The sequence below is a fragment of the Anas platyrhynchos genome, chromosome 16 (genome assembly GCF_047663525.1).
Source record: "Anas platyrhynchos isolate ZD024472 breed Pekin duck chromosome 16, IASCAAS_PekinDuck_T2T, whole genome shotgun sequence".
NCBI lineage: Eukaryota > Metazoa > Chordata > Aves > Anseriformes > Anatidae > Anas > Anas platyrhynchos.
The window spans coordinates 12,315,621-12,340,900 of NC_092602.1; the positions used below are offsets into that span (position 1 = coordinate 12,315,621).

The 25,280-nt window shown below is 41.2% G+C and overlaps 1 protein-coding gene across 7 annotated transcripts in view; it reads left to right on the forward strand.

The window, feature by feature from the left end:
• The window catches only part of GALNT9 (polypeptide N-acetylgalactosaminyltransferase 9), a 429,083-nt gene that overhangs the window by 212,604 nt on the left and 191,199 nt on the right, over positions 1-25,280 (forward strand). For all 7 annotated transcript variants that reach the window (XM_072024316.1, XM_038187419.2, XM_038187422.2 and 4 more), the window contains one exon: positions 12,690-12,836. In XM_072024316.1, coding sequence (XP_071880417.1) covers positions 12,752-12,836 — 85 coding nt within the window. In that variant the 5' untranslated portion in view covers positions 12,690-12,751. The remainder of the gene's footprint in view (positions 1-12,689; positions 12,837-25,280) is intronic.

Here is a 25,280-nt window from a genome sequence, read left to right on the forward strand (position 1 = left end):
TATTTCAAGACACCATAATAGATGGAAACTTGGTAGACATGGGCCAGGGGCATCTAATCTGTGCTTCTTGTTGAGTTTTGAAGGAGCATGTAGGCTACACTAGGCTAGCTGATGCCTGCAGAGGTGTTCTTACTATGTTAAATATGGGACTGAAAATACAGGTAAAACTAGTCACTCATGTAGAGATCAGCTAAACAAATTTTCCCAAAGGCTACAGTAATTCAGCACTTCAGAATGAAAGCAAAGGTGAGCCACACAACAGCCTCTCCAGGTCACCCTGACCTTCATTTAAACCGTGGCTTGCTTTTTATTGTAAGCTGCATTTGTAGGCACGGCGTCTATTCCCTTCCTTCCAGAATGACGAGCACGGCTGGAAGCCATAGGGTGCTATTCTGCTCCACCACATGAAGCTTTATGGTCCTCTCATAAAAACAGATTTAACAGTAGCTGAGACCTAAATGCTGTAGCATTATTGCAAAGCAATCCAAGCTCAGAGCCCCTGCTTCAACAACCTCTTAAGAAGTTTGGCTAGACAGAAACCTGCGAGCCACCAGAGGAAATGGAGAATGACTCCAAATTTGGCTCAGTTTCAAATGCAGTTTAACACTGATTTCAGCTGGGTGAAATTCTCTGCAGGGATCTGCAGTAGGCAGAACCTCACTTCAGGCATCCTTATGCTGCATCACCTTAGTTTATCTGGGGAGAGCTCGTGTGCTCAGTCCTTGATGCATTAGTTGATTCTCTGCTGACCTCAGTGCTCCTCCATTACTCCCAGCAGTCAGATTCAAGAACAAAAGGAAGTTTCATTATTGCAGTTCAGCTGCAGCCAGAGAGAAAGAAGGGCTACAGATCCAGGGAGCAGCAGACAGTGAAAGTGTGTGTGTATATGATACAGTCTTCCTTCCTTAAAACACAATAGAATAAAAAAGCCAAGGAGCAAAACAGGAATTCCTGGCAGAATTAAGATCTTTAACCACTGGAAATCGTTCCCCTAGTGATCTCCATCATAACAAATCAATTTCTAAATGCCAATCCTTATTTCCCTTTTCTTTTTTCTTAAGGCAGTTTATGCATGCAAAACTACTCTCTCACATCTTCTTCCAAGAAGCCAGCAGTGAAAGATGAGTCAGGGACAAGCACAACTTCAGAACAAAATGAGCCAACAGGTTCTGTGGGGAGCAGAGATTTTCCCCACCTTTTGTATCCAACCCTCTTTTGTACTTCTGGTACACAGGCCCACAGCTTTGTATTTCCTGGAAACTCTAATGGAGATCTAACATTTAATTTCTAGGAAAAACAAAACAAAAAACTCTACTCCAAGATGCCTATTATAGGATGGAAATATCTTGACCTCTGTTCTTTAAGAGAATTATTCAGGAAGCCACTGCTGTTACTGCTGCTTGTGGTAGGACTCAAGTGCTGCCAGGACTTTGATAAACTATGTCTCCATAATTCCACTGCAGAATTTTGTATCTTGATTTCCCTGTTGGGGTTTGCAGTGTCCCAGTCGTGCTTAGAGGATCTGTTTGTTCTCATTGAGACTGCCCAAGGCATTATTTTCCTAATATCCTAATACACCATCATTATCCTTCTGCATTATGCCAATACTGTGTGCTACTTGGGTGATCCTGAATACATGGCAACTTATTTTGTAGCACCTTAGTACTGAAAACGTGCCAAGCAGTTTGCCTTTTCCAAGAGCATTTAGATGCCTTTTGAACCAGGTGCATTATCCAGTCAGCAAACAGCACGACAGTCTCTGTAAAAACAAAGCCATTCGTAGTTCAAAGCAAAGTACCTGCATTTTACCCAGGGCGTATGAGTCAGCATGAAACCTCGCTGAGATTTCTTTATGTTCGTCTGGGTATTGCAATAAAACAGCAATACATTTGTATGGGTCTCCATAGTGCTACACTAATACATCTAAATCACCTACAAGAGCAAAGAGCAACCCTTTTTTTCTTTTTTCCTTAATTAATGGGCAAGCTTATGAAACAAGCTGTAGGGTTAAACTGCATCTCTGTCCCAACTGCATCCCTCGAACTGCAGCTGAGCTTTGTAAGGTACAAGCCATTTGCGCGGAAGGGTTCTTACAAGCCAGCAAGGGATCTCCTCACTCCAGAGCCACTCTCAAACATCCTTCATTTGGGAAAGTCAGGGATTAAAAAAGACAAGGGATGGGGCTGACCTGGCAGCTGCCCCATGGAGGTTGTGTTTGGCTCCGAGTGCACCTCCATGGGAAGGCTCTACCGTTCTGGAGGTGGCTGCACACGAAGCTTGTAAGCACCCCTTTCCCCTAAACACTGGCAATGTACAGGAAAACCAAATCTTGTGAACCTGCTCTGCAGCCAGCCCCGGCATCCCAGGGGCGTGGAGGCGCAGGATTCCAGCTGCCTGAACCAAATGAGGCAGCAGGAGCCTTGAGAGCAGGCAAAGCCATTTAAAGCTCTTCTGCCTGTATCTTTTACTGCTTAACTTGCTGTGGGGGTAGATGTTAATTTAATGAGTACTCATTAAATGATCTTCCAGTAGCTCAGATAGGTCCCAGCAGGTTCCTTGAACATGACATAGGATTTTGTTTTGTATTGTTTGGACTTAATTAATTTATCTGAGGGACAGTTATAGTCCTAACACAAGAGGGTATAAAAAAATAACAACGAACAAAACTTCCTGGAGAGTACTTCTGTCTGTCTCTGCCTCTGCCCCTGCTATTTTTAGGGTGATATTTAAAATATAGTTCAGCTTTCAATGTTGATTTTTTTTCCCAAAACCTTTGAGCTAAATTATTTTTAAATGTTAAAAGTAATAGCCTCAAACAAAGAAAAATAATTTTAAAGCAAAAGCAGTATGTATGGCCTAAATCAATTTGAAGTTAATCAGGATTTATTTGGGGGGTTTTGCCTGGAAAACAAACAAACAAACAAAAAAAAAAAAAGATGCATTTGGCTTGGGATCAACCTGAAGTTCTTTCCTACCACATTTTTTTCAAGTTTTCCCCAGGAGATGAATTCTTCATACACTGTTATCAGGGTGAGTTGGGATAGAACAATTTCACCTGAGATGTGCAGTTATAAGCGACGTGTGACATGTCTACAAGTAGCAGTTATAAGCAAAAAGATAGGTTGTCCATCTGAAATTGAAGCTCAATAGAAAGAGGGGGGAAAGTAGTAGTTTTGAAACAAAGAAACTGCGCAAGGCTGGTCACAGACGATGCTTTTCAAGGCTGTCCCTAAACACTAATAACTGCCGTTACTAGAGAAGCTATCTTGTGCTGGTAGTAACTGAGGACTAATTGATGAGGTACACTAATGAGGTACAAGCAAGGGCTGCTTGTACCTCATTCGAGCCTTTACCAATCCAATATGAACAACAATATTTACAATTTTTAGGGTTGAGATGGCTGCCAACAGGCTCTGGAGAGAGGCCCCTCTGTGGGACATGGCCGTGGGCTCCAGCACCCCTCTCCAGAAACCCCTTTTGTTCACATCAGGCAAAATACATCTTTAACTCGTGAATTTTACTAGAGCAGACAAGCCCCTCAAAAGGCAGTCGGGTCCCTTTTCTATATGGCACAGCTCTTTGCTGTGCTATGTCCTCTGGGCTCCAGGCCCTCCTCTGTTAACAGGCATAGAGCAGAAATACCCCGAGGTCCTCCAGCACTCTTTGTTGGTCCTGCTGTCATCCATATCATTGAATGAGAAAGCTCAGATCAGGCAGAGAGTGTATGAGCAGGATGCTCAACAGCTAATTTTGTGTTAAAAAACAGATTTTTCCTTATTTGGACTAACAGCTTATCAGAGTGAGTCAGGCCTGAAGAAATGAAACACCGTGTTACATGGGTTTACATATAAATTAGCTCAAATTTTCTTAGAGACAGACTGGACGTTTTCCATTAGTTTAGCAAAATTTCCCAGTGATTGGGGTTTTGAAGGCCAACGCAGCCTCTGCAGTGAGTGTAGCTGCTGATGTTAGAATTGAGTTTGTGTTGGAGACGAGGTGTGGTCTGTAGCTTTATTAAGAGCTGGACTGTTGTGCCTTCAAATTGAAGGCAACACTATTTAAATAAACTCAACACTCCGTGGTGCGTTTATTTCAGGGAAATACAGAAACAATTTCAGACCCCTCTGATAAATAAATAACATGTCAGGGATTGCAAATTATATTTTAAAGGAAACTTTGGGTTACTGTTTTCATTTGTCTGAAACAGTCAAAGTGAATCTAGCTGAGGAAGACTTCAGGTGACAAATATCTTAAGTCGTTTGCCTGTGGTGATGAATTGTGAAGGAGCTGAGCTTTCTGATGGACAGAGAAATTGAAGATATTTACTCTAGAGCAGTCAGGACTAGGATGAATAAATCTTTTCATGGAAGAGGATGTTCCATGTTGTGAGTTGCTTCTGAAGCGCCTAATCCTGTAGTATAGGAGTTGTAGGACAGTGTCAGCTGCCTCCAAGGGTCCCTGTTCAGCACTTTCACCTTGCTGTGGATGTGAGCAGTTTATTTTATGCTGGTTGGTGCTGAAGGTGTCCAGCAGTTACTGCACAAAAGAGGCTGGGCAGGCAGAGAGAGAGGGGAAACTGAGACCTTGGCCATGGTATTTGGCAAGTCGTGGGCTGAGAAGTGTAAATAAGCAGTGTTTCTTGGGTGGAAGATGAAGGCCCTTTCCAGAAAGGCGCAAGGAGACCACCAGATATGAGTGCAAAAGTGATTTTTATCACAGGTTTTATATATTAAAAATACAAACTGGGGGTGACTAACTTTCCTAAGGGAATCTAGAGTACTTAACATAATAGACCTGTAGTTTCTGTGCAATTTAATGAAGCTGTAAAATGTGGTTTATAGCTGACTTCCTTTTCCTCTGCTCTGTGTTGATCCCTAGAAAGTATGCCTGCAGGAAATCGTGGTGTGTAGGTTTTTTCGTTTTGTTTTTGGAGAAGAGATAACTGCTCTTGATTTTGTTTGAAAAGCTCCTGATGCCTGTTTTTTGTTTGGATTTGGTTTCAACTGATACCCCAGACCTTTTCCCAGTTGCAGAAAGGGAAGGGTGTTTTCTTAACTTTTCGTATCCCTAGAAATAATTGCATTGAGTTGCCTGCTCCTAGTACTTCCAGAATGGAACTGGAATCTGTTAGAATTCAAGGAAATCTAATACAAGTAGACAAGTGATAGTAGGAAATCAGTGCAGTGATGTTAAAATAAACAAACAAAGCTTTGTTAATGAACTCCTAACTCATAGACAGAGAACAGTTCTCAGAATTGCAAATTGTTTTCATACTTCAATACTCTTTCCATTATAAAGCAATTAACTCTCTTAGTTTTTTAAGAACAAAAGCATTTGTTTCAAACATGATGTTTTTCTCTCTTCCCAAATATCTTTTTGCAGTTTCTTAGTCTTTACTGCTTTAGATGAAAGATTCTCGTTCTTCATAGTGTCATGGGCACAAGAATAGCTGATGTGAATTTTCATGTATTCGGTTTCCTAGAGTGTGGCTTAGCATTGACTTATATTTTCTCCACTGAAACAAATATTTATTTCATTCATAAGCACCTGCATAAAAACAGAAATGCCTACATCTTCAAGGTGGTGTGTATTTTAGCAATTTATATTATTTACCTTAAATCATGATTTCCTCTAAAAAATCATAGCAAATCTAGATTACCACTGTGATATACATTAGTAAGTTTATGCCACATCTACAGAATATCTATTACATTTCATAACTGGAAGTGCTTGGCTTGGCCATCTTATTTCAGCATCTTTTACTTTCCCTGCCTGCTCTTTGATCTAATCAACAGCAATCAAAAGGGGAGAGGAAACACGGTATGTGCAAAAGGTAACAAGGTGCTGTAATTCATTCTGTTCTTGGAGAAATGGAAAATGCACCAATACTTCAATGAAAATAAAATGTGATTTACATTTCTTAATACAACAACAACAACAACAATGAAAATCCAACAGCTAAAGTGTCGTGAATACGATTTTTAGGGCAGGCTCGTACCGAACTAGAAACGTGACTTCAGTTCCTTTGGGCTTCCATGAAGTCCCTTCGTATTACTGGAATGTAAAGTGCATCATAAATACTGAATAGTTAGGATTGAATAAATTATAAAAGTATTTGGAGCTTGGAGCATTAATTACTTGTGAAAACTCTTTGCACTGAGAATTTTAGACTGTTCAGGAGATTAGCGGGTAGTCTTAAAAGCTGATGGTGACTTCCTGGGCTAGCTGAATTCATTGGCTGTTTTGTCATTGCTGTAACAGGGGCAAGGCTTCCACCAGTGGGATTTTACAACCAGTGTGCTCCCTAAAATTGAAAGTGTGCACCTGCCTGTATACTGAAAGTCTGTGCTCATTATATCCAAATGCAGCAAATGATGGGGCTGGGCTTACTTTTTTATTTGTGTTTTGGTTTTAATGACCTTCCTTGAAAGGGCTTACAACAGAATTTGGAGATCAAATCCCATACTTAGATGAAAGAGAGGAATGGGCAAAGAACCCCTGGCAGATTTGTATTCGAAATTTCATTTGAATTGGGATGGGATTTGAACTCACCTTTTCCACCTCAGGTCAGTAATTGCTGTACTGGATGATTTAGTCATTTTCTCTGATTTTTTTTTCTTTTCTTTTCTACCCCCCTCCTCAAAAAAAAAAAAAAAAAAAAAAAAAAAAAGCAGGCAGGTGTAAATATCAAAATTTTACAGGATGGAAGAAAAATCCTTTTGTGTCCATGTCTCCTACTTATTGTTTCTTCTTGAGGAAAAATTAGTTCATAATTTTTGATTTTCTTATGGACAAGCTCAGCAAGCCTTTGTTTTTAGGTGCTCTGTTAGAGAAGGTGGCCTAATCTCAACACTCACTTTTACTCTTTTTTTTTTTTTTGATCAAAAAAAAAAAAAAACACCAACAAACATTTACTGGCAAAAAAAATGTATGGGAGATACAGAAGTCCTACTATAAATTCTGCTTTTTTGGCTCTTCTTTTTAATGCCAAAAAGCTTTGGAAAAGCACTTGGAATCCACAGGGGAGAGATAAATTAGACTCCAGCTGACATGACTGAATTTTCAAGTACTGAATATTTTACAGTTAGATTAGATAATGCTAGGTTCCACTAAGCATAGCATCAGGCTCTTTGGGGGTTTTTGTTTTCAGATGCAATTTGAAAATTGAAGCTAGCAGCCAAAACCATAGAATATCTTTCCCTCAGTAAGTGACTCACTGTCTTGCTCAAAGCTGGTGTAAGACTTTTCAGAAAGTTTGGAGAAATTTGACCTTTCCTAGTGTTCCATGTAAGTGATCTCAGTTTCCTGCTTTTTTGATTAAGGTTCACCTTTTTCTCTGGGAGCAGCAGAAAAATAATGCAAAGGGTCACTTTGGGCTGGCCACTTTCTGGCTTGCGGTGATGAGATGGAGCCGCTGTCTCTGCCCCATTAGCAGGTGGCTGTGGATGGGAGGTCCTGTACTTCTCTTCTGGATGATGTGGGAATGTTTCATCCTGCTCCTTCTCCTCATCACCCTCACAGCTGTGCTGGGTGCTTGCTCTTGGGCTGAGAATTCTGCTCTGTTGTGCTGCGGAGATGTATTCGGTTAAGGAACTCAAGAAAATGTAGCTGAATAAATGCATCATTCATTTACTTTGATCTTTTAAATATGGTCACAAATGTTTGAGGCTGAAAACACAAATACAAAGCTGTATGTTTTGCAGTCAGACAACGCAGGTTTATTAGGCTGAGACACATCCTAGAGCATCGTGCTATGAATTCTTTTGGACAGAAACAGGGTGAGGGTGAGTGCCAGACATCTGCTGGTACGGATCAGTGAACTGAGCATAATTTTATTCTACTCTTTATTTTCATTCATGCAGTTTGAAATGGAAAAATAGAAGTTAATTCTGGAAATCTTTCTTGACAATGGTGAAACCTTACAAGCTGGAGTGAGAAGGAGCTGCCTGGACCTTGCTAAGAAATATTTCTCTGCGGCTGCATTGTGCCTCCAGGGCAGCTTTGAGGTTCTGCTCTAAGATAAACCTAATGTGATCTTCCTGGTGAAGCTTTGCGGTTGCTCTGGTGTTGGAAGTGGAATCATGTACCCTCAGTCACATGCTGATAATCTCTTCTGTACAAATGGTGATTCATCTGATCTGTTAGTTTGCTTGATACGGATCTTGCCCCTTCGTTTGAGAAGAGGCAGTGTATTTTTCAGGCTTAGGATTGCAGTAGAAGAGGCTGCTGAGCTGAAGGTCAAACTGTTTTTTTTCCTTTTCCTTCTAACAGAAAAGACACAGCACTTATTTTAGTGTTTTAATGTTGAGCTGCCGCAAGGCCCTTGTGCCCTTTACGGGGTAACACCTTTGTAACGCATGACACTGGGGCCATCACTGGGTTACTGGAGCACAAAAATTGGCTGGCGTGACCTTGTGTCACTGCATGTGCTCACGGAACAGCAGCCTGGGAGCGTGTAAAAACATGTTTACTCCTCGACTGGTCCCAAATCCTTTACTTTCATGATTGTTCTAAATTCTCTTGGATTATTACTTTTTATAGGCTGAATTACTGCTGCTTTCAGCAAGGAAGGAAGGAGTTGGCCCCCGAGGCACTTTGGAGCTCCTCACAGGAGTGCAGTGAGAGAGGTGTTACGTCCTGCTGCGGCATCAAGGCTGTGCATAGTCCTTCAGCAGCAACCACATCAGTATCCTGCTCTTTTTTTTGTGCAGCTTCCTTTCTCAGTCTGCTTTGTCTGAAATGCCGAGATATGAGATCTGTAATCAGTTCACACAAATAATTGCACTGCCTGCTTTTTCTTTCTCCATTTCTGCTCCAATTTTTCAGAACAGTTGCATGTACACCAGCTCTTTTGCTGGTCCTCTTTTTTAATTCCCCCCTACAGAATCATCTGGTCTCTTACATTGTGCTGACACACGGAAGTTTGGGGGGATATTTGCATATATGCCAAGCCTTACGAAATGTGCTGAGAGGTGTAACCTCTGCTTGGGCAAGCTGCTTTCATTTTCTCACCTACCAGTCCTCCTCTAACCTGCCCTCCCTGTCCCTTATGTTTAAGGCACCTTCTGTTTCTCCATCAAAGCAGTTACCTTTTTCATGGCAGTGGCAGTTTGTTGCGCAGTATAGTCACTAGAAAAGATGTCTTGAGTCTTTTCCTTAGCATGCTGAGTCTTTTGGAGGTTGTAGAGTAAAAGGTGGCGAGCAATTGCCATGCACCCACTGCTGCACAGTGAGCAGCGCAGCTCAGCTGCCCCAGGCAGGGATGGATGTCTGTGGCGGGCCAGTTCTAAGGGAAGGAAGAGGTAGGGAGTTTTGTGAGCCTAAACAAGGATGAAAATACAGCAGTACCTCCTCATGGAATTAGAGAAAGAGAGTAAGATTAAGGATGTTTGTGCTTCAATTGTTTTCAAGTCACTTTTTCAAGTCGAGGGAAACCTTGTAGGAGTGACAAAATCATATACTGAGTATAATTGCAATTATCACACATACTCAAGAAGACTCTTGCAAGTCTAAGAATCTGTAAATACAGTGGAAAAATTGAATAATTTATTTATGTTAATGCTTGGCATTGGGCAAGGCATGTAGTTGCCTCGTGTTCTCTAAGTGGGCTTTAAGCATCTGCACAAATGGAAACAAAGATAAGAGTGGTAAATTCTGCAGAAATGGACCAAATAACATGGTCCTGTATTCAGTGAAAAAGATCCTGCCACTTGCTAGGAGGGGGCTTGATCCTACACTGTGCCCACCCAGTCTCCTGTAGCATCTCCACACCAGCTTACACGGGCTGTTTGCTGTAGGAGCAGGAGTGGAAGCTGCGCTGTGCTGCCAGCATCAACGGGTTCTGGTTCCTCAGCTGGAGGTGGAGGAACCGCTCAGGGTTCAGTGCTACCGACCAGCACAGTGAGAGGTGACAGGCCATGACACGCGGGGTGCTCCCACAGATGGAGATGTGCTTCATTAAAGCACCAAAGGACTCGGGGAAAGAGAGGCAGGATTACAATTACCCTAACTTTAGTATCAGATGTGACTGAAATGTCCAACCAAAACTGCCTACCAACTCTGTCAGCATCTCTTGTATATGGAAATAGGCCTCGTGCTGCTGCTAGGCTTTGTCACAAATTGGTGATTACGGGGTGTTTATGGGGTACCAGTCTGTGAGCATCCAGTTTAAGCAACCTTTTTTAAAAGAAAAAGAAAGGGAGAAAAAAAAGGCCTTCTTTCCTGAAAGTGCTGCCAAGCTGCTTGCCTTAGGATGTTTCAGTGTTGCAGGCACCTCAAGCTACTAAAGCTTTTTGAAAATCTTGGCTGTGAAGTCTGAAGCTGTGAATATATAATATGTGATGGCACAAGGCCCAGCTGGAGTCCAAACACATACATACAAAAGCACATGAGAATATGAACAGTGCTAACAAGATATAGATACTGTGCTCTGCTGCTCTCATCCCAACTCCACAAAATGGCAGATGGAGATGAAAAATGTACTTTGCTCGTTTCTTCTAGCCTTAAGGTTAAATTCTGAACTTCACGGGACTTTTCTGGCTTCCTCTGTTTCTCATCTCCTTTTTCAACTTAGTGTTGCCCTTTAGTTTTATTATCATGAAGGCTCCGAGAGATTCTGAATTTTATCTGTGGGGAAGCTTATTTGTTTTTAAATGATTTTGAGTCTGGAAGTTGGGAGATTACAGGCAGCTGTAAAAGAAATTGCCTCCGAAAAAATATGAGTTTCTTGGTTACCTAAAAACCCTAATGGGTTCAAAATAAGCATTTAAGGTATGAGGTTCTTTTAGCAGGCTGATCCAATGGTTTCACACCTTGAGGCTTGTTAAAAAATGAGGGTGACTTGGATTTCTCCATCTCTTGTAGGTTGTCAAATTAGTCAGACGGTGAGCTGGGGTATGATAACACACACGAGCTGCGCTAGGTAACAAGCAAGTGAAGGAGGGCACTCACCGTGCAGCACTGTTTCGGGCAGCTTTGGATCTAGAAATCACACAGCACATGATGAGGGAAGTGGGTTTCACTTCTCTGCAGGCACAGATCAGGCAAGGACAGCTTCAAGGTCGATGGGCAGACTGCGAAGGGGACTCCCAGCCCTGGGTGAGGTCCCCAGACACGACATCACACTCCTCGGGGCCTCTGCTTCTCACTGCGAGCTGCTGAGCACACACGGATGGGGAGAAAGAAAATAGCCTGCTCCAGTGGAAATTTTAGTCCTGCCATTACATTGCCATCATTGGGAAATCCAGGTTGTCAAAGTTTGCTCATAGGGTCGTACCAACCCTCATATATTCCAAGTTTTCATTTGATATAAACTTTAATTTGTCAAGGAAGGTGGGAGCAACAGCAAAGGATATGGTTGTCTTAGAGATCTTTTGTTGCAGGAGACAGGTATTAATATAATACTTTTTAATGGATGGTTAAGTTTAATGTGGTTAAGAGATGATCATTTTCCTGTGCTGTGGTTGGGAAGATGATATATATAAAAAGCAGACTAGAAACCCTGGGGAAGTCATTTTTTTCCTATTCTTTTTTCTTTTCTTTTGCCTTTCCTTTTTTAATTTCTTTTTCTGTATTTCTTTTTTTGACATGTCACTGTCATCACTTTGCTTTTAGGGGGAGATAATTGTGAAGAGAAAAGTTTTTAAAATTAAGACATTTCCAAGTTTGCCTTCTAATATTTTCTAAGGAAACTCCGATTGCCTGTGTTTTTCCATTTCAACTTCTGTGCTGTGCTGTCCCTGATAAGAGACTTCAGTGGTTTGAATGAACACCAAAGTACGAGCCTAAAGCAAGAAAACTGGCAAAAAAACAACTCAAGGCTGTTTTTTAATGGACAGTGTTTGTTCCCTTCTACTCTGAATCTCCCACGACTGTGATCAGGAATTCTAAGGACAGGGGTACCTGCCTCGCTCTGCCAGCAGACTGGTGCCAGTACAAACACACACTCACAGTGGGTGGAAAAATATTGCATTTGATCTGAGGGATCAAACATGTTGGGGAACCATCTGATCTCAAGGATATCTGCTCCTTCCTTTCCCTACATTATTTTTTAAAGATGCATCTGTAACCAAGCTTTGTCACTGCTCTGTAAACAGCAGATCTGTTAGCAATGCTGAAAGATAAAGAGATAGGTAAAGAAAGAAGGAGGAGGTTGTTTTAGCATTGTTGTATTGTTGTCTGAGTATTTATGCCAGGTGTCTGCCAGACCTCTTCCTTCTGATTTGGAGGACCCCAAGCATTAACTGATTTTTTTTTAAAAAAAAAAAAAAAAACACCACCAACAACAAAACATACAAAGAATTAACATGCAGGTTATAATAACTGTTTATTTTAGATCTATAGCGTATAGTAGCTTATTGAGAACCCAAAGCTCCTCTTTTGTGTCCCAGCCCCAGTTCCACCTTGTCTCCTCTCGTGGCAGAGGCTGGTGCTGGCTACCTGTGAGTAAATCCACCCTTGGTGCACAGGAGCAGCAGGGCTACCAGGGCAGCACTTTGCCGGTTTAACACTCACCCAAAGCTGCCAGACAGGGCCTTGAAGAATCTGGTCTGAGATGGGCATCCAATTGCAATACCTCCTCTGCCTTTGATTTCACAGATGCCAAGTTAAAAAATGAATTTTTTCCATATTTTTTTTTCCTGAAAGCATAAGAATCATTTGCAATTCAAACAACTTGTCTTTTCTTTCAGATTCTTAAAAAATTTCTCTTGATGGAACAACTTCCTGGTCAGCTCTGCCCAGTGACCGTGTGATGGAACTGCAGCATCTGGAAGGTGTGCCCCAGCGACATGGATGCAGCTTTGCAGTCGGTGCTGCTGTGATGTGGATTAGACCAGGTAAGACAGATCACTTGGTGCGCTTTTTGCTTTGAGGATATACACACCGTCCAATTGCCTTTATGCTGTTGTACCTGTGTGTGCCTTCCACCTGATAGTAAGTTAATCAGACTTAGAATTGAAGTACTTGGAGCTGAGAGTGAGGCCCCCCTCCATCACCAGGTTTCTGCTGTAACAGCTTGTCTAAATATCCTTTCAGAATGGTATTCATTTATATATTTATAACCCCTTAAAGGAAACAACCTGTACAAATGTTGGCCCACCAACCCTACTTAGATGAAATATTCCAAAAACCTGCTGAGAAACTCAGCAATTATACTTTTCTATTTGCTACCTAATTCTGCAAAGACTTATTATTGCAGAGCTACCAGTTGTCTTTCCTTATTAAAATGCTATCTGCCTGTTGACAAGCTCATGAGACCCATACGCAGTCTCTGGGCAGCTGGGAGCTGAGCAAGCCCTGGCCTGTGGGAAGGGCTTCTGGATTCCCCTGGACCTCAGCACCACAGGTGATGGTGCTCAAGAGGCTGCAAGTACCATCTCTACTTTCTGTCCTTCTTGAACATCTGAATTTCTTTAGGCATTTGTCTGCCTAAAACTGTTACTAAAGCTATGAATACATTTCTGCTGCACCTCCGTTAGAAACCCAGCACAATCAAGCCAGAGATTTTATTTTATTTTTTTAAAGTCCTTCAAAGGCAAATTCTGTCTGATCAATGTATCAGGGTGCTCAGAAGAGGTTTCACTGTGTGTATAGCACCGTAATTCTCTCTAGCAGCAGTGCGTAGTTGAAAAGGAAAAAGTGTAATTTCCTCAGTCTGTACATAGCAGCACCACACAGTCTACATGGGCTGATTTATCATGGGCTAAAAAGCAGAGGTTTTTCAGTCCTTAACAGTGTGGGTTTCCTGCATAAATCCACCAGACGGTCACTGGACTTTCCAGGTTGCTGTAAAGAACTCACATGCAGGATTTCTTCTTTTTTGTTGTGAACATCAAAAGTTGACTTTCTGACTGCACAGCAGAAATACTCTTTGCTACTTACAAGAGCATAATTTTGTTATGAAATTACTGAAGTCAGCAACTAATTTCACTGCTGTCTCAGACCTCTTTTAAATGAACAGGTATATTCATCAATCATATCCTTGCTGCTTCTGGTACTGGCTTAATCAATATGTGAAGGGGCTATTTAAATGCATTCCAATTACAAACAACAGAAAGAGAAAATGTGTGGATAGGAAAAAAACGGTAGAATGTGAAGTAGAAGGGGTTTTAGAGACAGACATTGAAGTGTGTTGTAACTCTGCATTAGGACTTTGTCAATCACTGAGAGTGAAGGATCGTTTACTGTTACCCTTCCATCCAACACTTTCCTGATGCCTGCCTGTGAAGGGATCACTTTGTGCTAAGCGCCAGTAGTACATGGCTGTCTTAAAGGGCAGGGAAAACACAGACACAAACACAGTGCTCTGCGATGGCCCTCAAATGCTCGGATGACAGGTGTCTTGCTCAAGAATTCTGTGTACCCCAAAATGGCCCAGAAGGGGATGAAATAGGATCTTTGGAATAGTCGCATTGTGCTGGATCTCTTAGACTTCACCATCTCTCAATATATATGAGTATTTTGTTAATGTAAATGCAATATTGTGCACTTATTACAAGGGACAGATTTTGTATCTGTGCATTGGTCACAGCTGAACTCTACTAATGGCTGCCAGTACAACCTCCTGGCCACAATAAGTGAGACATTTTAAAATCCTGGTATTGAAGGAATTACTGTGCAGTGATGCTTAAGCTAAGAGGAATGAGAAAACCTCATTCTGATACTGGATGGTGCTCTAAGATAACTCGTCTCCTGTCGGCTGGATGACTCTGGGCTTATGTGGCTTTAGCAGAGTGTCGTTGCGGAGATGAGAGCTGGGGTCAGACATCATTGAGACTTCACAGTGGATCAGCCTGGTGTTTTGGTCTGCAGTACCAGACCAACAGTACCGAGCTGGACATATCTTGTGAGCTCTTTAAATGGAGCTTAACTTCTTCTCTGCTTTTACAGCAGCTGTATTTTTACCAGCACCTGTTGCTACAAAGCACAGATAAAGGATGCTGCCTGGTATTTTGGTTCAATTTAATATGTGACATTAAAAACTTGACATTGAAACAGCCACATTTCTCCACAGAATGGTTTTGCTCAGGGCTTTAGACCTTCCTGTAATTTGCCAGCGCTCTGCAATACATACCTGAGGTAACTTGGATTAACAGCATGTATTTATGGCACTAGCTTTGTATCTCTAATCTGAGAAACAGTCCCTCCTGCAGCAGTGGGAGTCTGCCAGTGTGAGGGGCTTCAAGGTATGTCCTCACAAAGAGGCGCACCCAAACGTGTTGCTAAGAGCTCAGAAGTAGCTGCAGTCTGCTGGAATGCCACAAAAATGAAGAAGGATGCAAGGCATTAAATAATTGATGATAGCTGGTCTTATAGAATTTTTTAATACTACCCGGTTAAAATTCAAAAGGCCTGTAGGGTTTTACCCATCAGTGGAAAGTTAACATTGATCTTTGCATTCCCTTTTTGCAGCACTGAGGACATTTTTGTTGTTTTTATTGACTTATTTTCTACTGTCAGCTTTTAGTCTTAAGCTCCATAAGAATGAAGCAGCTCACACATACTTGCAGACAAAAACTACTAGTCACTAAAAATGTGGTTATCATTTGTTTTAGAAAATGAATTAGAAACATAAGTCAGTGCTTTTCTATTGTGATTCATTTTACAGAAATGTATATTCAGGCTGTGATTTTGTCAAACTTCACTCAGAACAGTTCCCAAATCAGTTTGATATAAGCTTTGTGTGCAAGTTCAGTGGTGCAAGAGTGAGACACAAAGTTCTTGCTTGAATGATGCTTTTGTCTCTACCTCTTTGTGTTTAAAACTCCCTACCTACACAGTTAACAAAACAAAGGCTTAGTAAATTTTGTTAAAAGTCACATTTATTTATTTCCACCTGTGAAGGCACATGTACAGGCAATGTACTTGCTTAGTCACAAAATCTGATAAATCCCGTATTAGTTGGAGCATGTGCTTTTACAACTAGATATATTTCTTTTAAAAAGTCAAAAGACACCTGACTATTCACAATGCCAAGGTGTCTCTTCTGGACATTGTGTAGCACAGCCACTGCATCTTAAAGAAACCTGAGGTTTGCAGATCAGCTTCTCTGCAGCAGATACAGCAGTGAATCAGTATATTAAATGTATCTTTCTATATTTAGATATAGATGCCAGTGCTGGAACAGAGATGATCACAAAGCAAGTGTTTGGGTAATTCTGATTCCTAGAAATGCAAGCCCAGAAGCTCATGACACCCTCTTGGGAAGCTTCCCCAGCCTAAAAATTGCTTTCCAGTTTAGAGAGGGTAGGCAAAAATCCCCAGAAAGCAATCTCTAACTGCCACTGATTTCCTTATAGGGTGACTGCAAAGGAAAACTTAAAATTTACAGCTCTCTTCAAAGACTAAAACCTAGCTCACGTGTCAGGAACACAGTTTGAAAAATTATGTACAATAATACAATAATTTGTTGACTCCTTTCTTAACCCTACATTAATATTAAAAACTTAGTCAGCTTTGGAGCTAGTTAGAATTGCAACCCTGTTGTGTTTGAAAGAGAAATAATTGATTCCAATGCAGTGTTGGGCCTGATATTCTTGAGTTATGGTTACATCCACACTACCACTTTAGTTTGGATCAGGAGCGTGCTTTTGAAGTAAATCTCCCAATCTTTTTCACATACTATAATTCACACATAATTGAATAGGAAGACATGCTCCAACTGCTAAGGGGAGCTCGGTCTGTGGGATTAGTCTAGAGCTTAATCTGGAAGAAAACAATGCTGAAACATAGACAGGACAGGCAGGCAGCCCTCAGCACAAACCAGTCACTCATACAGGGCAGTCTTGGTTCTTCTCACAGTGTGCAAGGATGCAAACCTTGTGCTGAATTCATTCTTGCAGTTGGCTTCCCTTCCATCTCTGCTTGCACGGTGCAACTGCAGCCTCGTCTCACCACTGACCCTACACCACATGTAGGGTCTGTTGGCTTGTGTTTGACCTGCAGAGCCACCATGTCAGCAGACACAGGGTTAGAGAGCCACCACTTAGTAGAAGATGGCAGCAAAAGGGGCTCTGCTGCTGCCACTAATACTTCCTTCCCTTCTGTATGTGGTAATAAACTGGCCTTGAGTGACGTGAGATCCAGGCTAAGTGAAGACATCTCTTGGTAGTATTTGTCCCACATGCCATACCTCAAGTCCTTTTTGTTTCCTTTGGAAAAATGTTTGGGGCTGCTTTTCTTCTATTTGTGTATACTTTTAGTATCTGATAAAATCAATGCCTCTGAGGAAGGATTCATTTTTCTTCAGTAGGGTACAGCTCTGCAAGACCCTGGGCTGGCAAAACAAAACTAATACCAAAATATTCCCTCCTACTGCTTCTCCTAAATCCCTGTTGATCTGTGGGGGACAGGAGAGCAGAATTGCTCCCTTCAAAGACAGGAACATTCAGATGAAGAAATTTTAAAGCTGCACGTTTGTTTCAAATGGATTCTATTTAGCTTGACAGTAGAAGAGCCACAGGGCTGAATTTTATTACACATTTGTGCAACAGGCATTAAATGGTTCATGTTAAGAATATATTAGATTGTTTTCTTTTTTTTTATAAAAAAAAAAAAAAAAAAAACAAAAAACAGGCACCCTCAGAAAGAACAGATACAGAAAATGAGGAGTATTCCTGTGAGGTTTTTGTGCGTTTAAAACCTGAAGATTGAAAAAAGAAAGAGCTGAATGTAATATAAAGAATTTCATCAGCTCTCCTGTCTGAGCTGCTTCAACGTTTTTTAGTGTTTTGCCAATTCAGAAGGGCACTTGCCTTACTTCAGAGTGCTGACAGTACCGTCCTTGCTTTGGTGTTTGTCACGGAGCTGCTGGACCAAGGCCTTCACGAAAAAGCTGGCCAAGGTAATGCTCTCAGGGTGGTGTGAGAAATCCACATAGTGCAGCAGTCCTGAAGGAGTAGGGTGTCCTCCCGTCTTTCTGCAGCCTCTTTGGTTCAGGTATCCTCACGTGTTGTCCCTTGTTAAAGGTGAGAAACCTGCCTGTTGATGTCAGTGAAATGGTGGAAGTGGATCTAGCTGAACAAGGAAGTGGGTAAAACGTGCTGTGTTTTAACTCCCTGACTTCAGTTTGAATTAAGGGAGGTTTTTTTTGCTGCAGGTGAGTGCAGCATTCATGCACCTTTAACAACAAAAGGAAAAATATTTCTACTCAATATAGGTGTGAGGAGGTTTTCTTGCTGTTGTCCTCACAGTAGTAACGTTAATGCTGTAGCGGAGTCTTCACGTTTGTCACTATTTGGTTGTTTTCAAGCCTGGATTATTTGAAGGATTTTTGTTTTGTATTCTCCTGCAATAGCAAGGAAATACTTTCTTCAACACTGCAGCAGAGAGAGCGTGCTCTGACCTGGGGAGTCATAGCAAGGCAGCTGCACAGATTGCTAATTGTGTTGCCTATAATCAGCTTCATTTCATAGGCAACTTATAGCCTGCGTTCTTCTGTTCCCATCTGGCATTATGTACGCATTCCTTCATTTCTCCTTCTGCCTTTTAGCCACACAATATTAACTATATTATGGATGCCAGGGTGGAAGAATGCCATCCTTGGGAACGTGTGTGAGGGATTGGCAAAGAGCAAATGATTGGCATTAATCATGCTACAATTAGATCTCCTTGTTGGGGCTTCGATATGTCTTTGGGTGTCCAGGTTAACAAGCTGCCAATTTCTTGTCATCAGCAAGCTCTGTGCTCATTAGTATCCAGCCTTCTCAACACGTGTTTGCTTTTTCAGCATGTTAGAGAATAATCCAGGATATACTATCCTGTATGCTTTCTATCAGTCTTATACACCCTTCATTGACTTCCTTGTGATAACAGATTGGTTCCCTGGTGTCAAAGTTAGTGGTGCTGGAGCTATACAGACAGGTTATCATGGTTCCCTTGGCTTATGGACATACTTGAGAGCACTGAAGTTCAGAGGACCAAATAAAGTGTGGGTTCATCTATTTAGTTCCACAATAATCCCTGAGGCAACGTTAGTGGGGAGGCTGAACAGAGCAAAGGCCCAAGGAAGGCTTCACAAGGTCCAAAAGTAAGTGATGGCCTCCCCATCCAGCAGTCTTTAACTGCAGCCGGGTGCCTTTCTGAAATACAAACTTGGGGCAAATACATGTTCTTAGAGCAGTGTGGGAGCAGTTCAGTAAAACAGAACAACCTTGCCTGTTCAGAACAGGTGATTTAGCCTAGTCTCAACTCTATGTATTAATAACACTAAAAGAGAAGGTGATACCTTCCAGTGCTGTAGAGAAAGTTTCCTCACAATAACTTTCCTGGAGCACCCACAGTGCCATACTTGAAGAGTAATTTTTAATCTTAGCAGATTCTGAATCAGCCCGGATCCGCTGTGAAGCAGGAAGCCAACATGACTCATGGTTTTGCACTGGAGGTGTCTCAGAGCAATGCTGTTTTGACAGCAGCAGCGTGGCTTTTGTATTATCCTTTGCTTTATCAGAGGACTTGTATCTTAGGTTTGTTATTAAGACTTCATTTCACTATCTGCAAGCCTTGTCAGGTTGTGACCATTTGCTCATACGAGTGGCTTACAGCAGTTGACAAATGCCGTTATCTAGACTGGATTATTTTCAGAGGCCTTGTGCGGGTTCTGTCAAAGTTGTGGAACTGGGCACAGATTGTGCAGGCATAGACAGGTCTAAATATGTTACTCCTATCTTGACATCTTTATCCAGAATAAAGGTTTGCCAATATGAAGATCTACATGAGCTTTAACACTATTGCAGACTTACAGCAATGGCCTTAAAATGTCTGAATGTTGTTCCTTTGCCTGATGTCCCCTCATGATTGTTTTATAGTTCCTCTTGTTTGTCTTACAAACAGAAGTCTGCAGTTGTTGCTGTGTTCTGGGAGCCACAGGGCCGTTTAGTAGCATGGCCTTTGTCCTGAGAAGCTTGGTGTCCTGGAAAACAGGTTAGAGAGTGAAGTGGGCACTACCTGTGCGTGACTGAGGGACACAGGTATCCCATGCGGAAGCTAGTAATTAACTTGTGACCTCCAGGGTTTTGATAGAGGATCTTCTTTAAAGGACCTGTCTTTTTCTCTGCTATAAGCGAGCTTTTTTTTTTTTTTGGCTCATTTGTACTGGCTGTTTAGTGACAACGGGCACACAAAGCCTAGAAATAATGTCAGAAATATGCTTTCCACAATTTTGTTTTGTGGCTGGACCTGGCTTTGGAATAAATGTGATGGAAATGATTGTAACATCCTTCTGAATCTAAGGCATAGTTAAGCACCAAGTTTTAAAGCATCCTCTAGAACTTTCTTTTTTTCCTAGGAACTTGTATCTGCAGGATGTGTCTGTATTAGTTACAGTAATTGCTTCATGCCTCAGGCATGCTTCTTCAAGTCTTTGTTCACAAAACCAGCACCTGAACTTTTACATATGCACGTTCTGGTTGCACAATCCAGAACCAGTCTAAAACTGAAGTCCTTTATTTATCTGGATGGGTAGCACATTTCAGCAGGCTACTTTAACTTACCTGTCCTGTTCTGACACAGATGAAAACTGAAGAAAACCAGGCTGCAAATAAACATGCTCTTCTTATTCCTGGAGAACCATCGGCTGCGCACAGATGGCCATAGGAAAGAGTAGGCACTTCAGGCTTCTTAATGAAAAAATGAAGGAACACGCTGGTTCCTGTTCTGAGTGATTCATTTGTTCAGCTACACTTGTCTCCTACATGCACTTTATATGCTTCTCAGCGTTGTGTGATACTTAACAATAAGCATCTATTGCCTATTCAATCTCTTAGTCATGGCAGAATGAAAAACAAATCTGAACTCCATCCCTCTTCCATCACCAAGCTCATTTCATCTTGGCATTCAGTGGACCCTAGAGGAAAGAGCGGAGTGACTTGGTCATACTGGAGCAGTAACAAATCAGGTGGGATCTCCACATGTGATAGTTCAGGAGGGTTTGAAGCCGTGCATCTGCTTTAAAGAATCAAGCCTCAGAATGAATTGACAGTCATGTCAGATGGGCTGCACTGAGCTGCTCGAGCAGGTGATAAAGCAGTTGCAACACAGACAGCTCCTCTGAATGTCCCAGCATTGTGTGCGGCCAGTTGAATCTGAATAGGAGCTGGGTGATGCTATGTCTGTGCTGTCTGGCCAGCCACGAGATATGGCCTAGATTTAAACTCAGAAATGTTATTAGCTCTTGGAGAGAGCTGATGAACAATTTAAAATAATTAAGCAAAGGAGAAAGATTTAAAAATTCAGAAACCTGTGATTTATTTTACTGAAGGATTTTTTAAATTTTTTTAAAGAAAGACTATTTATGTGCTCTAGCATCATAAACTTGATCTATTTTATTGTACAAATGTTTAAGTAGTCTTTTTGTGAAGAAAATACAAGAAAAAATGTTACTGTACATCATAGACTTAATTATTTGCCACAGAATTGCCAATATCTCATTTTTATATGTTCAATTTTTTGAAAGGTTCAGAAAATACATAAAAGCCAGTGAGTGCAGCATTACTTCTATGGCTGCTTATCATCAAGCCTTACTTGCTTCAATGGGAACAAGACGAAATTTGAACAGAAAGACAGCTGTACTACCTGTCACTGAATGATATTTGTTACTGTGTACGTTCTTACTTTACTACAAATGTCTGCATGGGAAATGCTGTGAGATGCAAGCAAAGCACATGCAAATTGTAGATGAAACCATGCAAAACAGATTTTCAAAATTAAATATGACATGCTATGATAACTTCTTTGGTACTGAAGGAAAAGCGTGCAACAAAATGCAGAAGACTGAATAATTCATTTGTTGATCATTTGCATTGCAGCGACAGAAAGTCCTGGGAAAGGAGGGCATCGTGCAAAGTTCAGCTCAGGTACAGAATGAAAAATTCCTTCCCTTCAAAGCCCTTGCAGTCCTGCTGTCTGTGCCTGGGAGCCGGCAGTGGATTGGTCCCTGGCTGTGTGTTGAAACTGCTGCTAAAATAAAATTCAGCTTCTCACATTCTAGAAACAAAATTCAGAGGTTTAGAAGTTTTCCAAATATTTGATTCCAGCTCTCTCCATTGCACCGAGGGGCTAGTTTGCTTTGTGCTCTTTCCGTTGCTAGTTTTTATGGACAGACTCAACATCTTCCTGTCTTAATTATAGGAGTCATTAGAAGGGAAGATCAATACTTAGGATAATAAAACTACCCAGATAATTAGAATAATAAAGCTCCAAAGATAATGAAAGCAATTAAACTACTTTTCTGGGTGGCATGAGGATATGGAGTAATCTTGGTAGATCTGGCATGTTGATTGTAATGAAATTGACTTTGACCTCAGAATTTCAAGCAAGGAACAAAAAAATTTAATGCTAAAAAAAGCATTAATTGAACGTTTTCTGTCATCGTCTTTTGGTTTGTAAATGTCTGTTCACCTGAAAAAATATTTAATTCATTGTCTTCAGGGTCAGATGGTGATAATCTACTTTTCCCTTTTGTAATGCAGGCAAGAGAATCTCACCCACAACCCGAGCTTTAAGGCTTGTAATTTCTGGTGACAGATGCACCTGCCAATACAAGTTAAATTTCAAAAGGCCTCAGAGATCTTTCAGGTTCCTCTAAGTGGGGACCAGATACTAAATAAGCTCAATTTCTAAAGCTCACTGCAAGTCAATTGAAATGTGTGATTTTTCTTGAAGTCAAAATGATCTTTTGGGAGTTGTTTAATAAAGTGAAATAGTTGAGCTCATCTTCCACCTCCTTTTTCTCCTATTTATACTGTCTTGTGATTATAAAATCAGCAGTCTGCCTAGGCTTCTCCAGCCCCTTTCCTGTTGAACTAGGTAAAAACTGGTGTAAAACTGGTGAGATCCTTTAGAGATGTTGTGCACCTTGGTGTGGCTCCTATCACAAAAGCTTGGTGGCCAAGTTGTACTTTTTTTCTTTTCGTCACTTCTGGTTTTTGTTTGTTTGTTTGTTTGTTTTACAGTTCTCCAAATGTTTCCACTGGGCTTGTTATTTTTTATCAGCTTTTTTTCTTTTTTTTTTTTTTTTTCCAAATTCAACCACTTTTGTGAAAATAACGTCAGTCTGGATGTGCTGAGATATGCTGGTAGAAGACAAACATTTGCGGCTGAAGTGGTGAAGGGAAAAAGCAAAGTAGTTTTTCCCTGTAAAAGCTTTGCCTGACAAGGGCTCCTGCTGGGCCTTGGTTGTTTGTGTTCAGTTTTTTGCTTCCCTTCGAGCCAGCACTATATCTTATTTATGAAAAGCTGAACCTGGGTATTTCACTGGGCAGTGATGAACCATCCCTGGCACTCTGGCCAGCCACTGCTGCATGTGGCTGCATACTGGGACTTGCAAAAACAGGAGGAAGACAACTCACATGTCATCCCAGTGGCTGTTCCCTCTGTTTTGACGCCAAGTAGGAGTAATACTGCAGAGAAGTAAAAGAAAGTTAGGAAAGGTTTATTGTGCAGTCCCGCTGAAAAGGTGCTTGTGTGAGCAAAGAAAGTAGAATAAATTCAAGTTCCTATTAGTGCAACTGTAAGAAAAGTAAAATTGATGGTTAGAGCCCTTAAGAAAGCTTTGGTGTATCAAAATCCAATTTGGGGATGAAATGTTAACCGGGGGAACTGGAAGCAAAAGATGTGTTTGTGTGACTTGATGAAAGAGGGCTCTTGACCTGTGGTCAGAAGCAAAACATTGAGCTGCTGGTGTTGCAGATTTGGTTTTAATTCTGTTTTGGTTTTATTTTATGTTACATTTTGTTTTATGTTATATTATTTGCTGTTCTCTGGTTAAAAAGAATGCATCCTTTCCCCTCACAAAAAGAAGAGCTTCTTTTTGCAGAGAATTACTTGAGGATTTGTGACCGTGGAACAGTGGATCAATACTTGTTTGCAAAAAGCTTCAGTTAAAGTGGGACAAGTGGAGATTAGCTAGATGATCTGCTGGTTGTCCGTCACTATAGATTTCTTGTTGTTCACTGGAGAGGTTTATCTTGCCCTCCCTGTTCAGAGCCAAGAAGTGATCTGAGATGAACTGTGCGGCTCAAAGAAATTAAAAATAAAAGCTGCAGGTGCCCCAGCGTCGATTGGAAAGAAAGACGTGTTCGAGGGAGCAATGTGGGGCAACCTTGAGCTTGTTTGTGCTGTGGATAAACTTCCCCTGCTGAAATCTCTCCTTGCATCAGAGGAATCCTAAGTAAGCAGAGGTTACAGAGCTGGCATGAGGTTAGTCAACCTCCAGTTCTGTAGTGGCTGCATAGAAATGGCCCAAAAATAGTGAGAAGACTCCAGTCTTCTAGTCCTCTGTGTTTTTTTTTTTGTTTGTTTGTTTGTTTTATATATATATATATATATATATTATTTTTTTTTTGGTGTGCGTGTTTTTGTTGTGTTTTTTGGTTGGTTGGTTTTGGTGGCTGGACCCTTGTGCCCCAAGTAGAGCTGTGTTTAGAGGTTTAACCTTGTGGTTCTCACTGTGGGAGCGAAGGTGGTAGAGGATTTCCTCTGAGAGTCAGTAATGCTCAGGTGGGAGTGAATCATGCAATATTTTTAATCTGAGATTCTAAAACTTCCATACAGTCATTTTTATACCAGTTGGATTTGTTCCAGTCTTTGTTTGTGTTTCAACAGGGGATGGCAGGACTCTGTGTTTTTTTCAGTGACATAGATGTATTAAGCAGAAGCGTCTAATTATCTTTATTGATTAACCTTACCTTATAAAGAAGTAGTGGCTCACTAGAACAGTCCATATTCTGTACACTGCAGAAAGAGAAAATGATTAATTTACTCCCTGCTTTCTACTGCTCTGTATGCTATGAGAGTAAGTGATGGATAAGGGACAGCCTGCACTGTCTTGGGTCAGCACAGCAGGTCAGATTCATTATTTACCTTCTGAATGTAGAGTGAGAATTTTGTCCTCTTGCGAATCATGACCCCAATTCACTTGTTTACAGGAAGAGGTGGATTTGGACACACAGCTTTGTTCTGCCTTGGATTTGTATACATACAGCTAGATATACAGAGCTGTAACAGGGAAGTAGGACCTGCGACTTCTGAGATGAATTAGAAAAGCTTTCTGCTAAAAGTCCATAGATCTTTACTGTTTGTTTCTTTACTTTTCAAACTGTCCTTTGCTGTGACGCTAAGAAAAATTGACCACAGCCAGAGTGCTATGTGCTTAGGCCTCTTATTTTTGTCAGCCAGTACTGTCCTGCTTTCTGCCTTGTGATCCACCAATTGTTCATCTTCCATTATGTTTGGAGCAAAGCTCTTACGTTGGCATGTATTTGTAAGCCTCTAGCACATGAAGA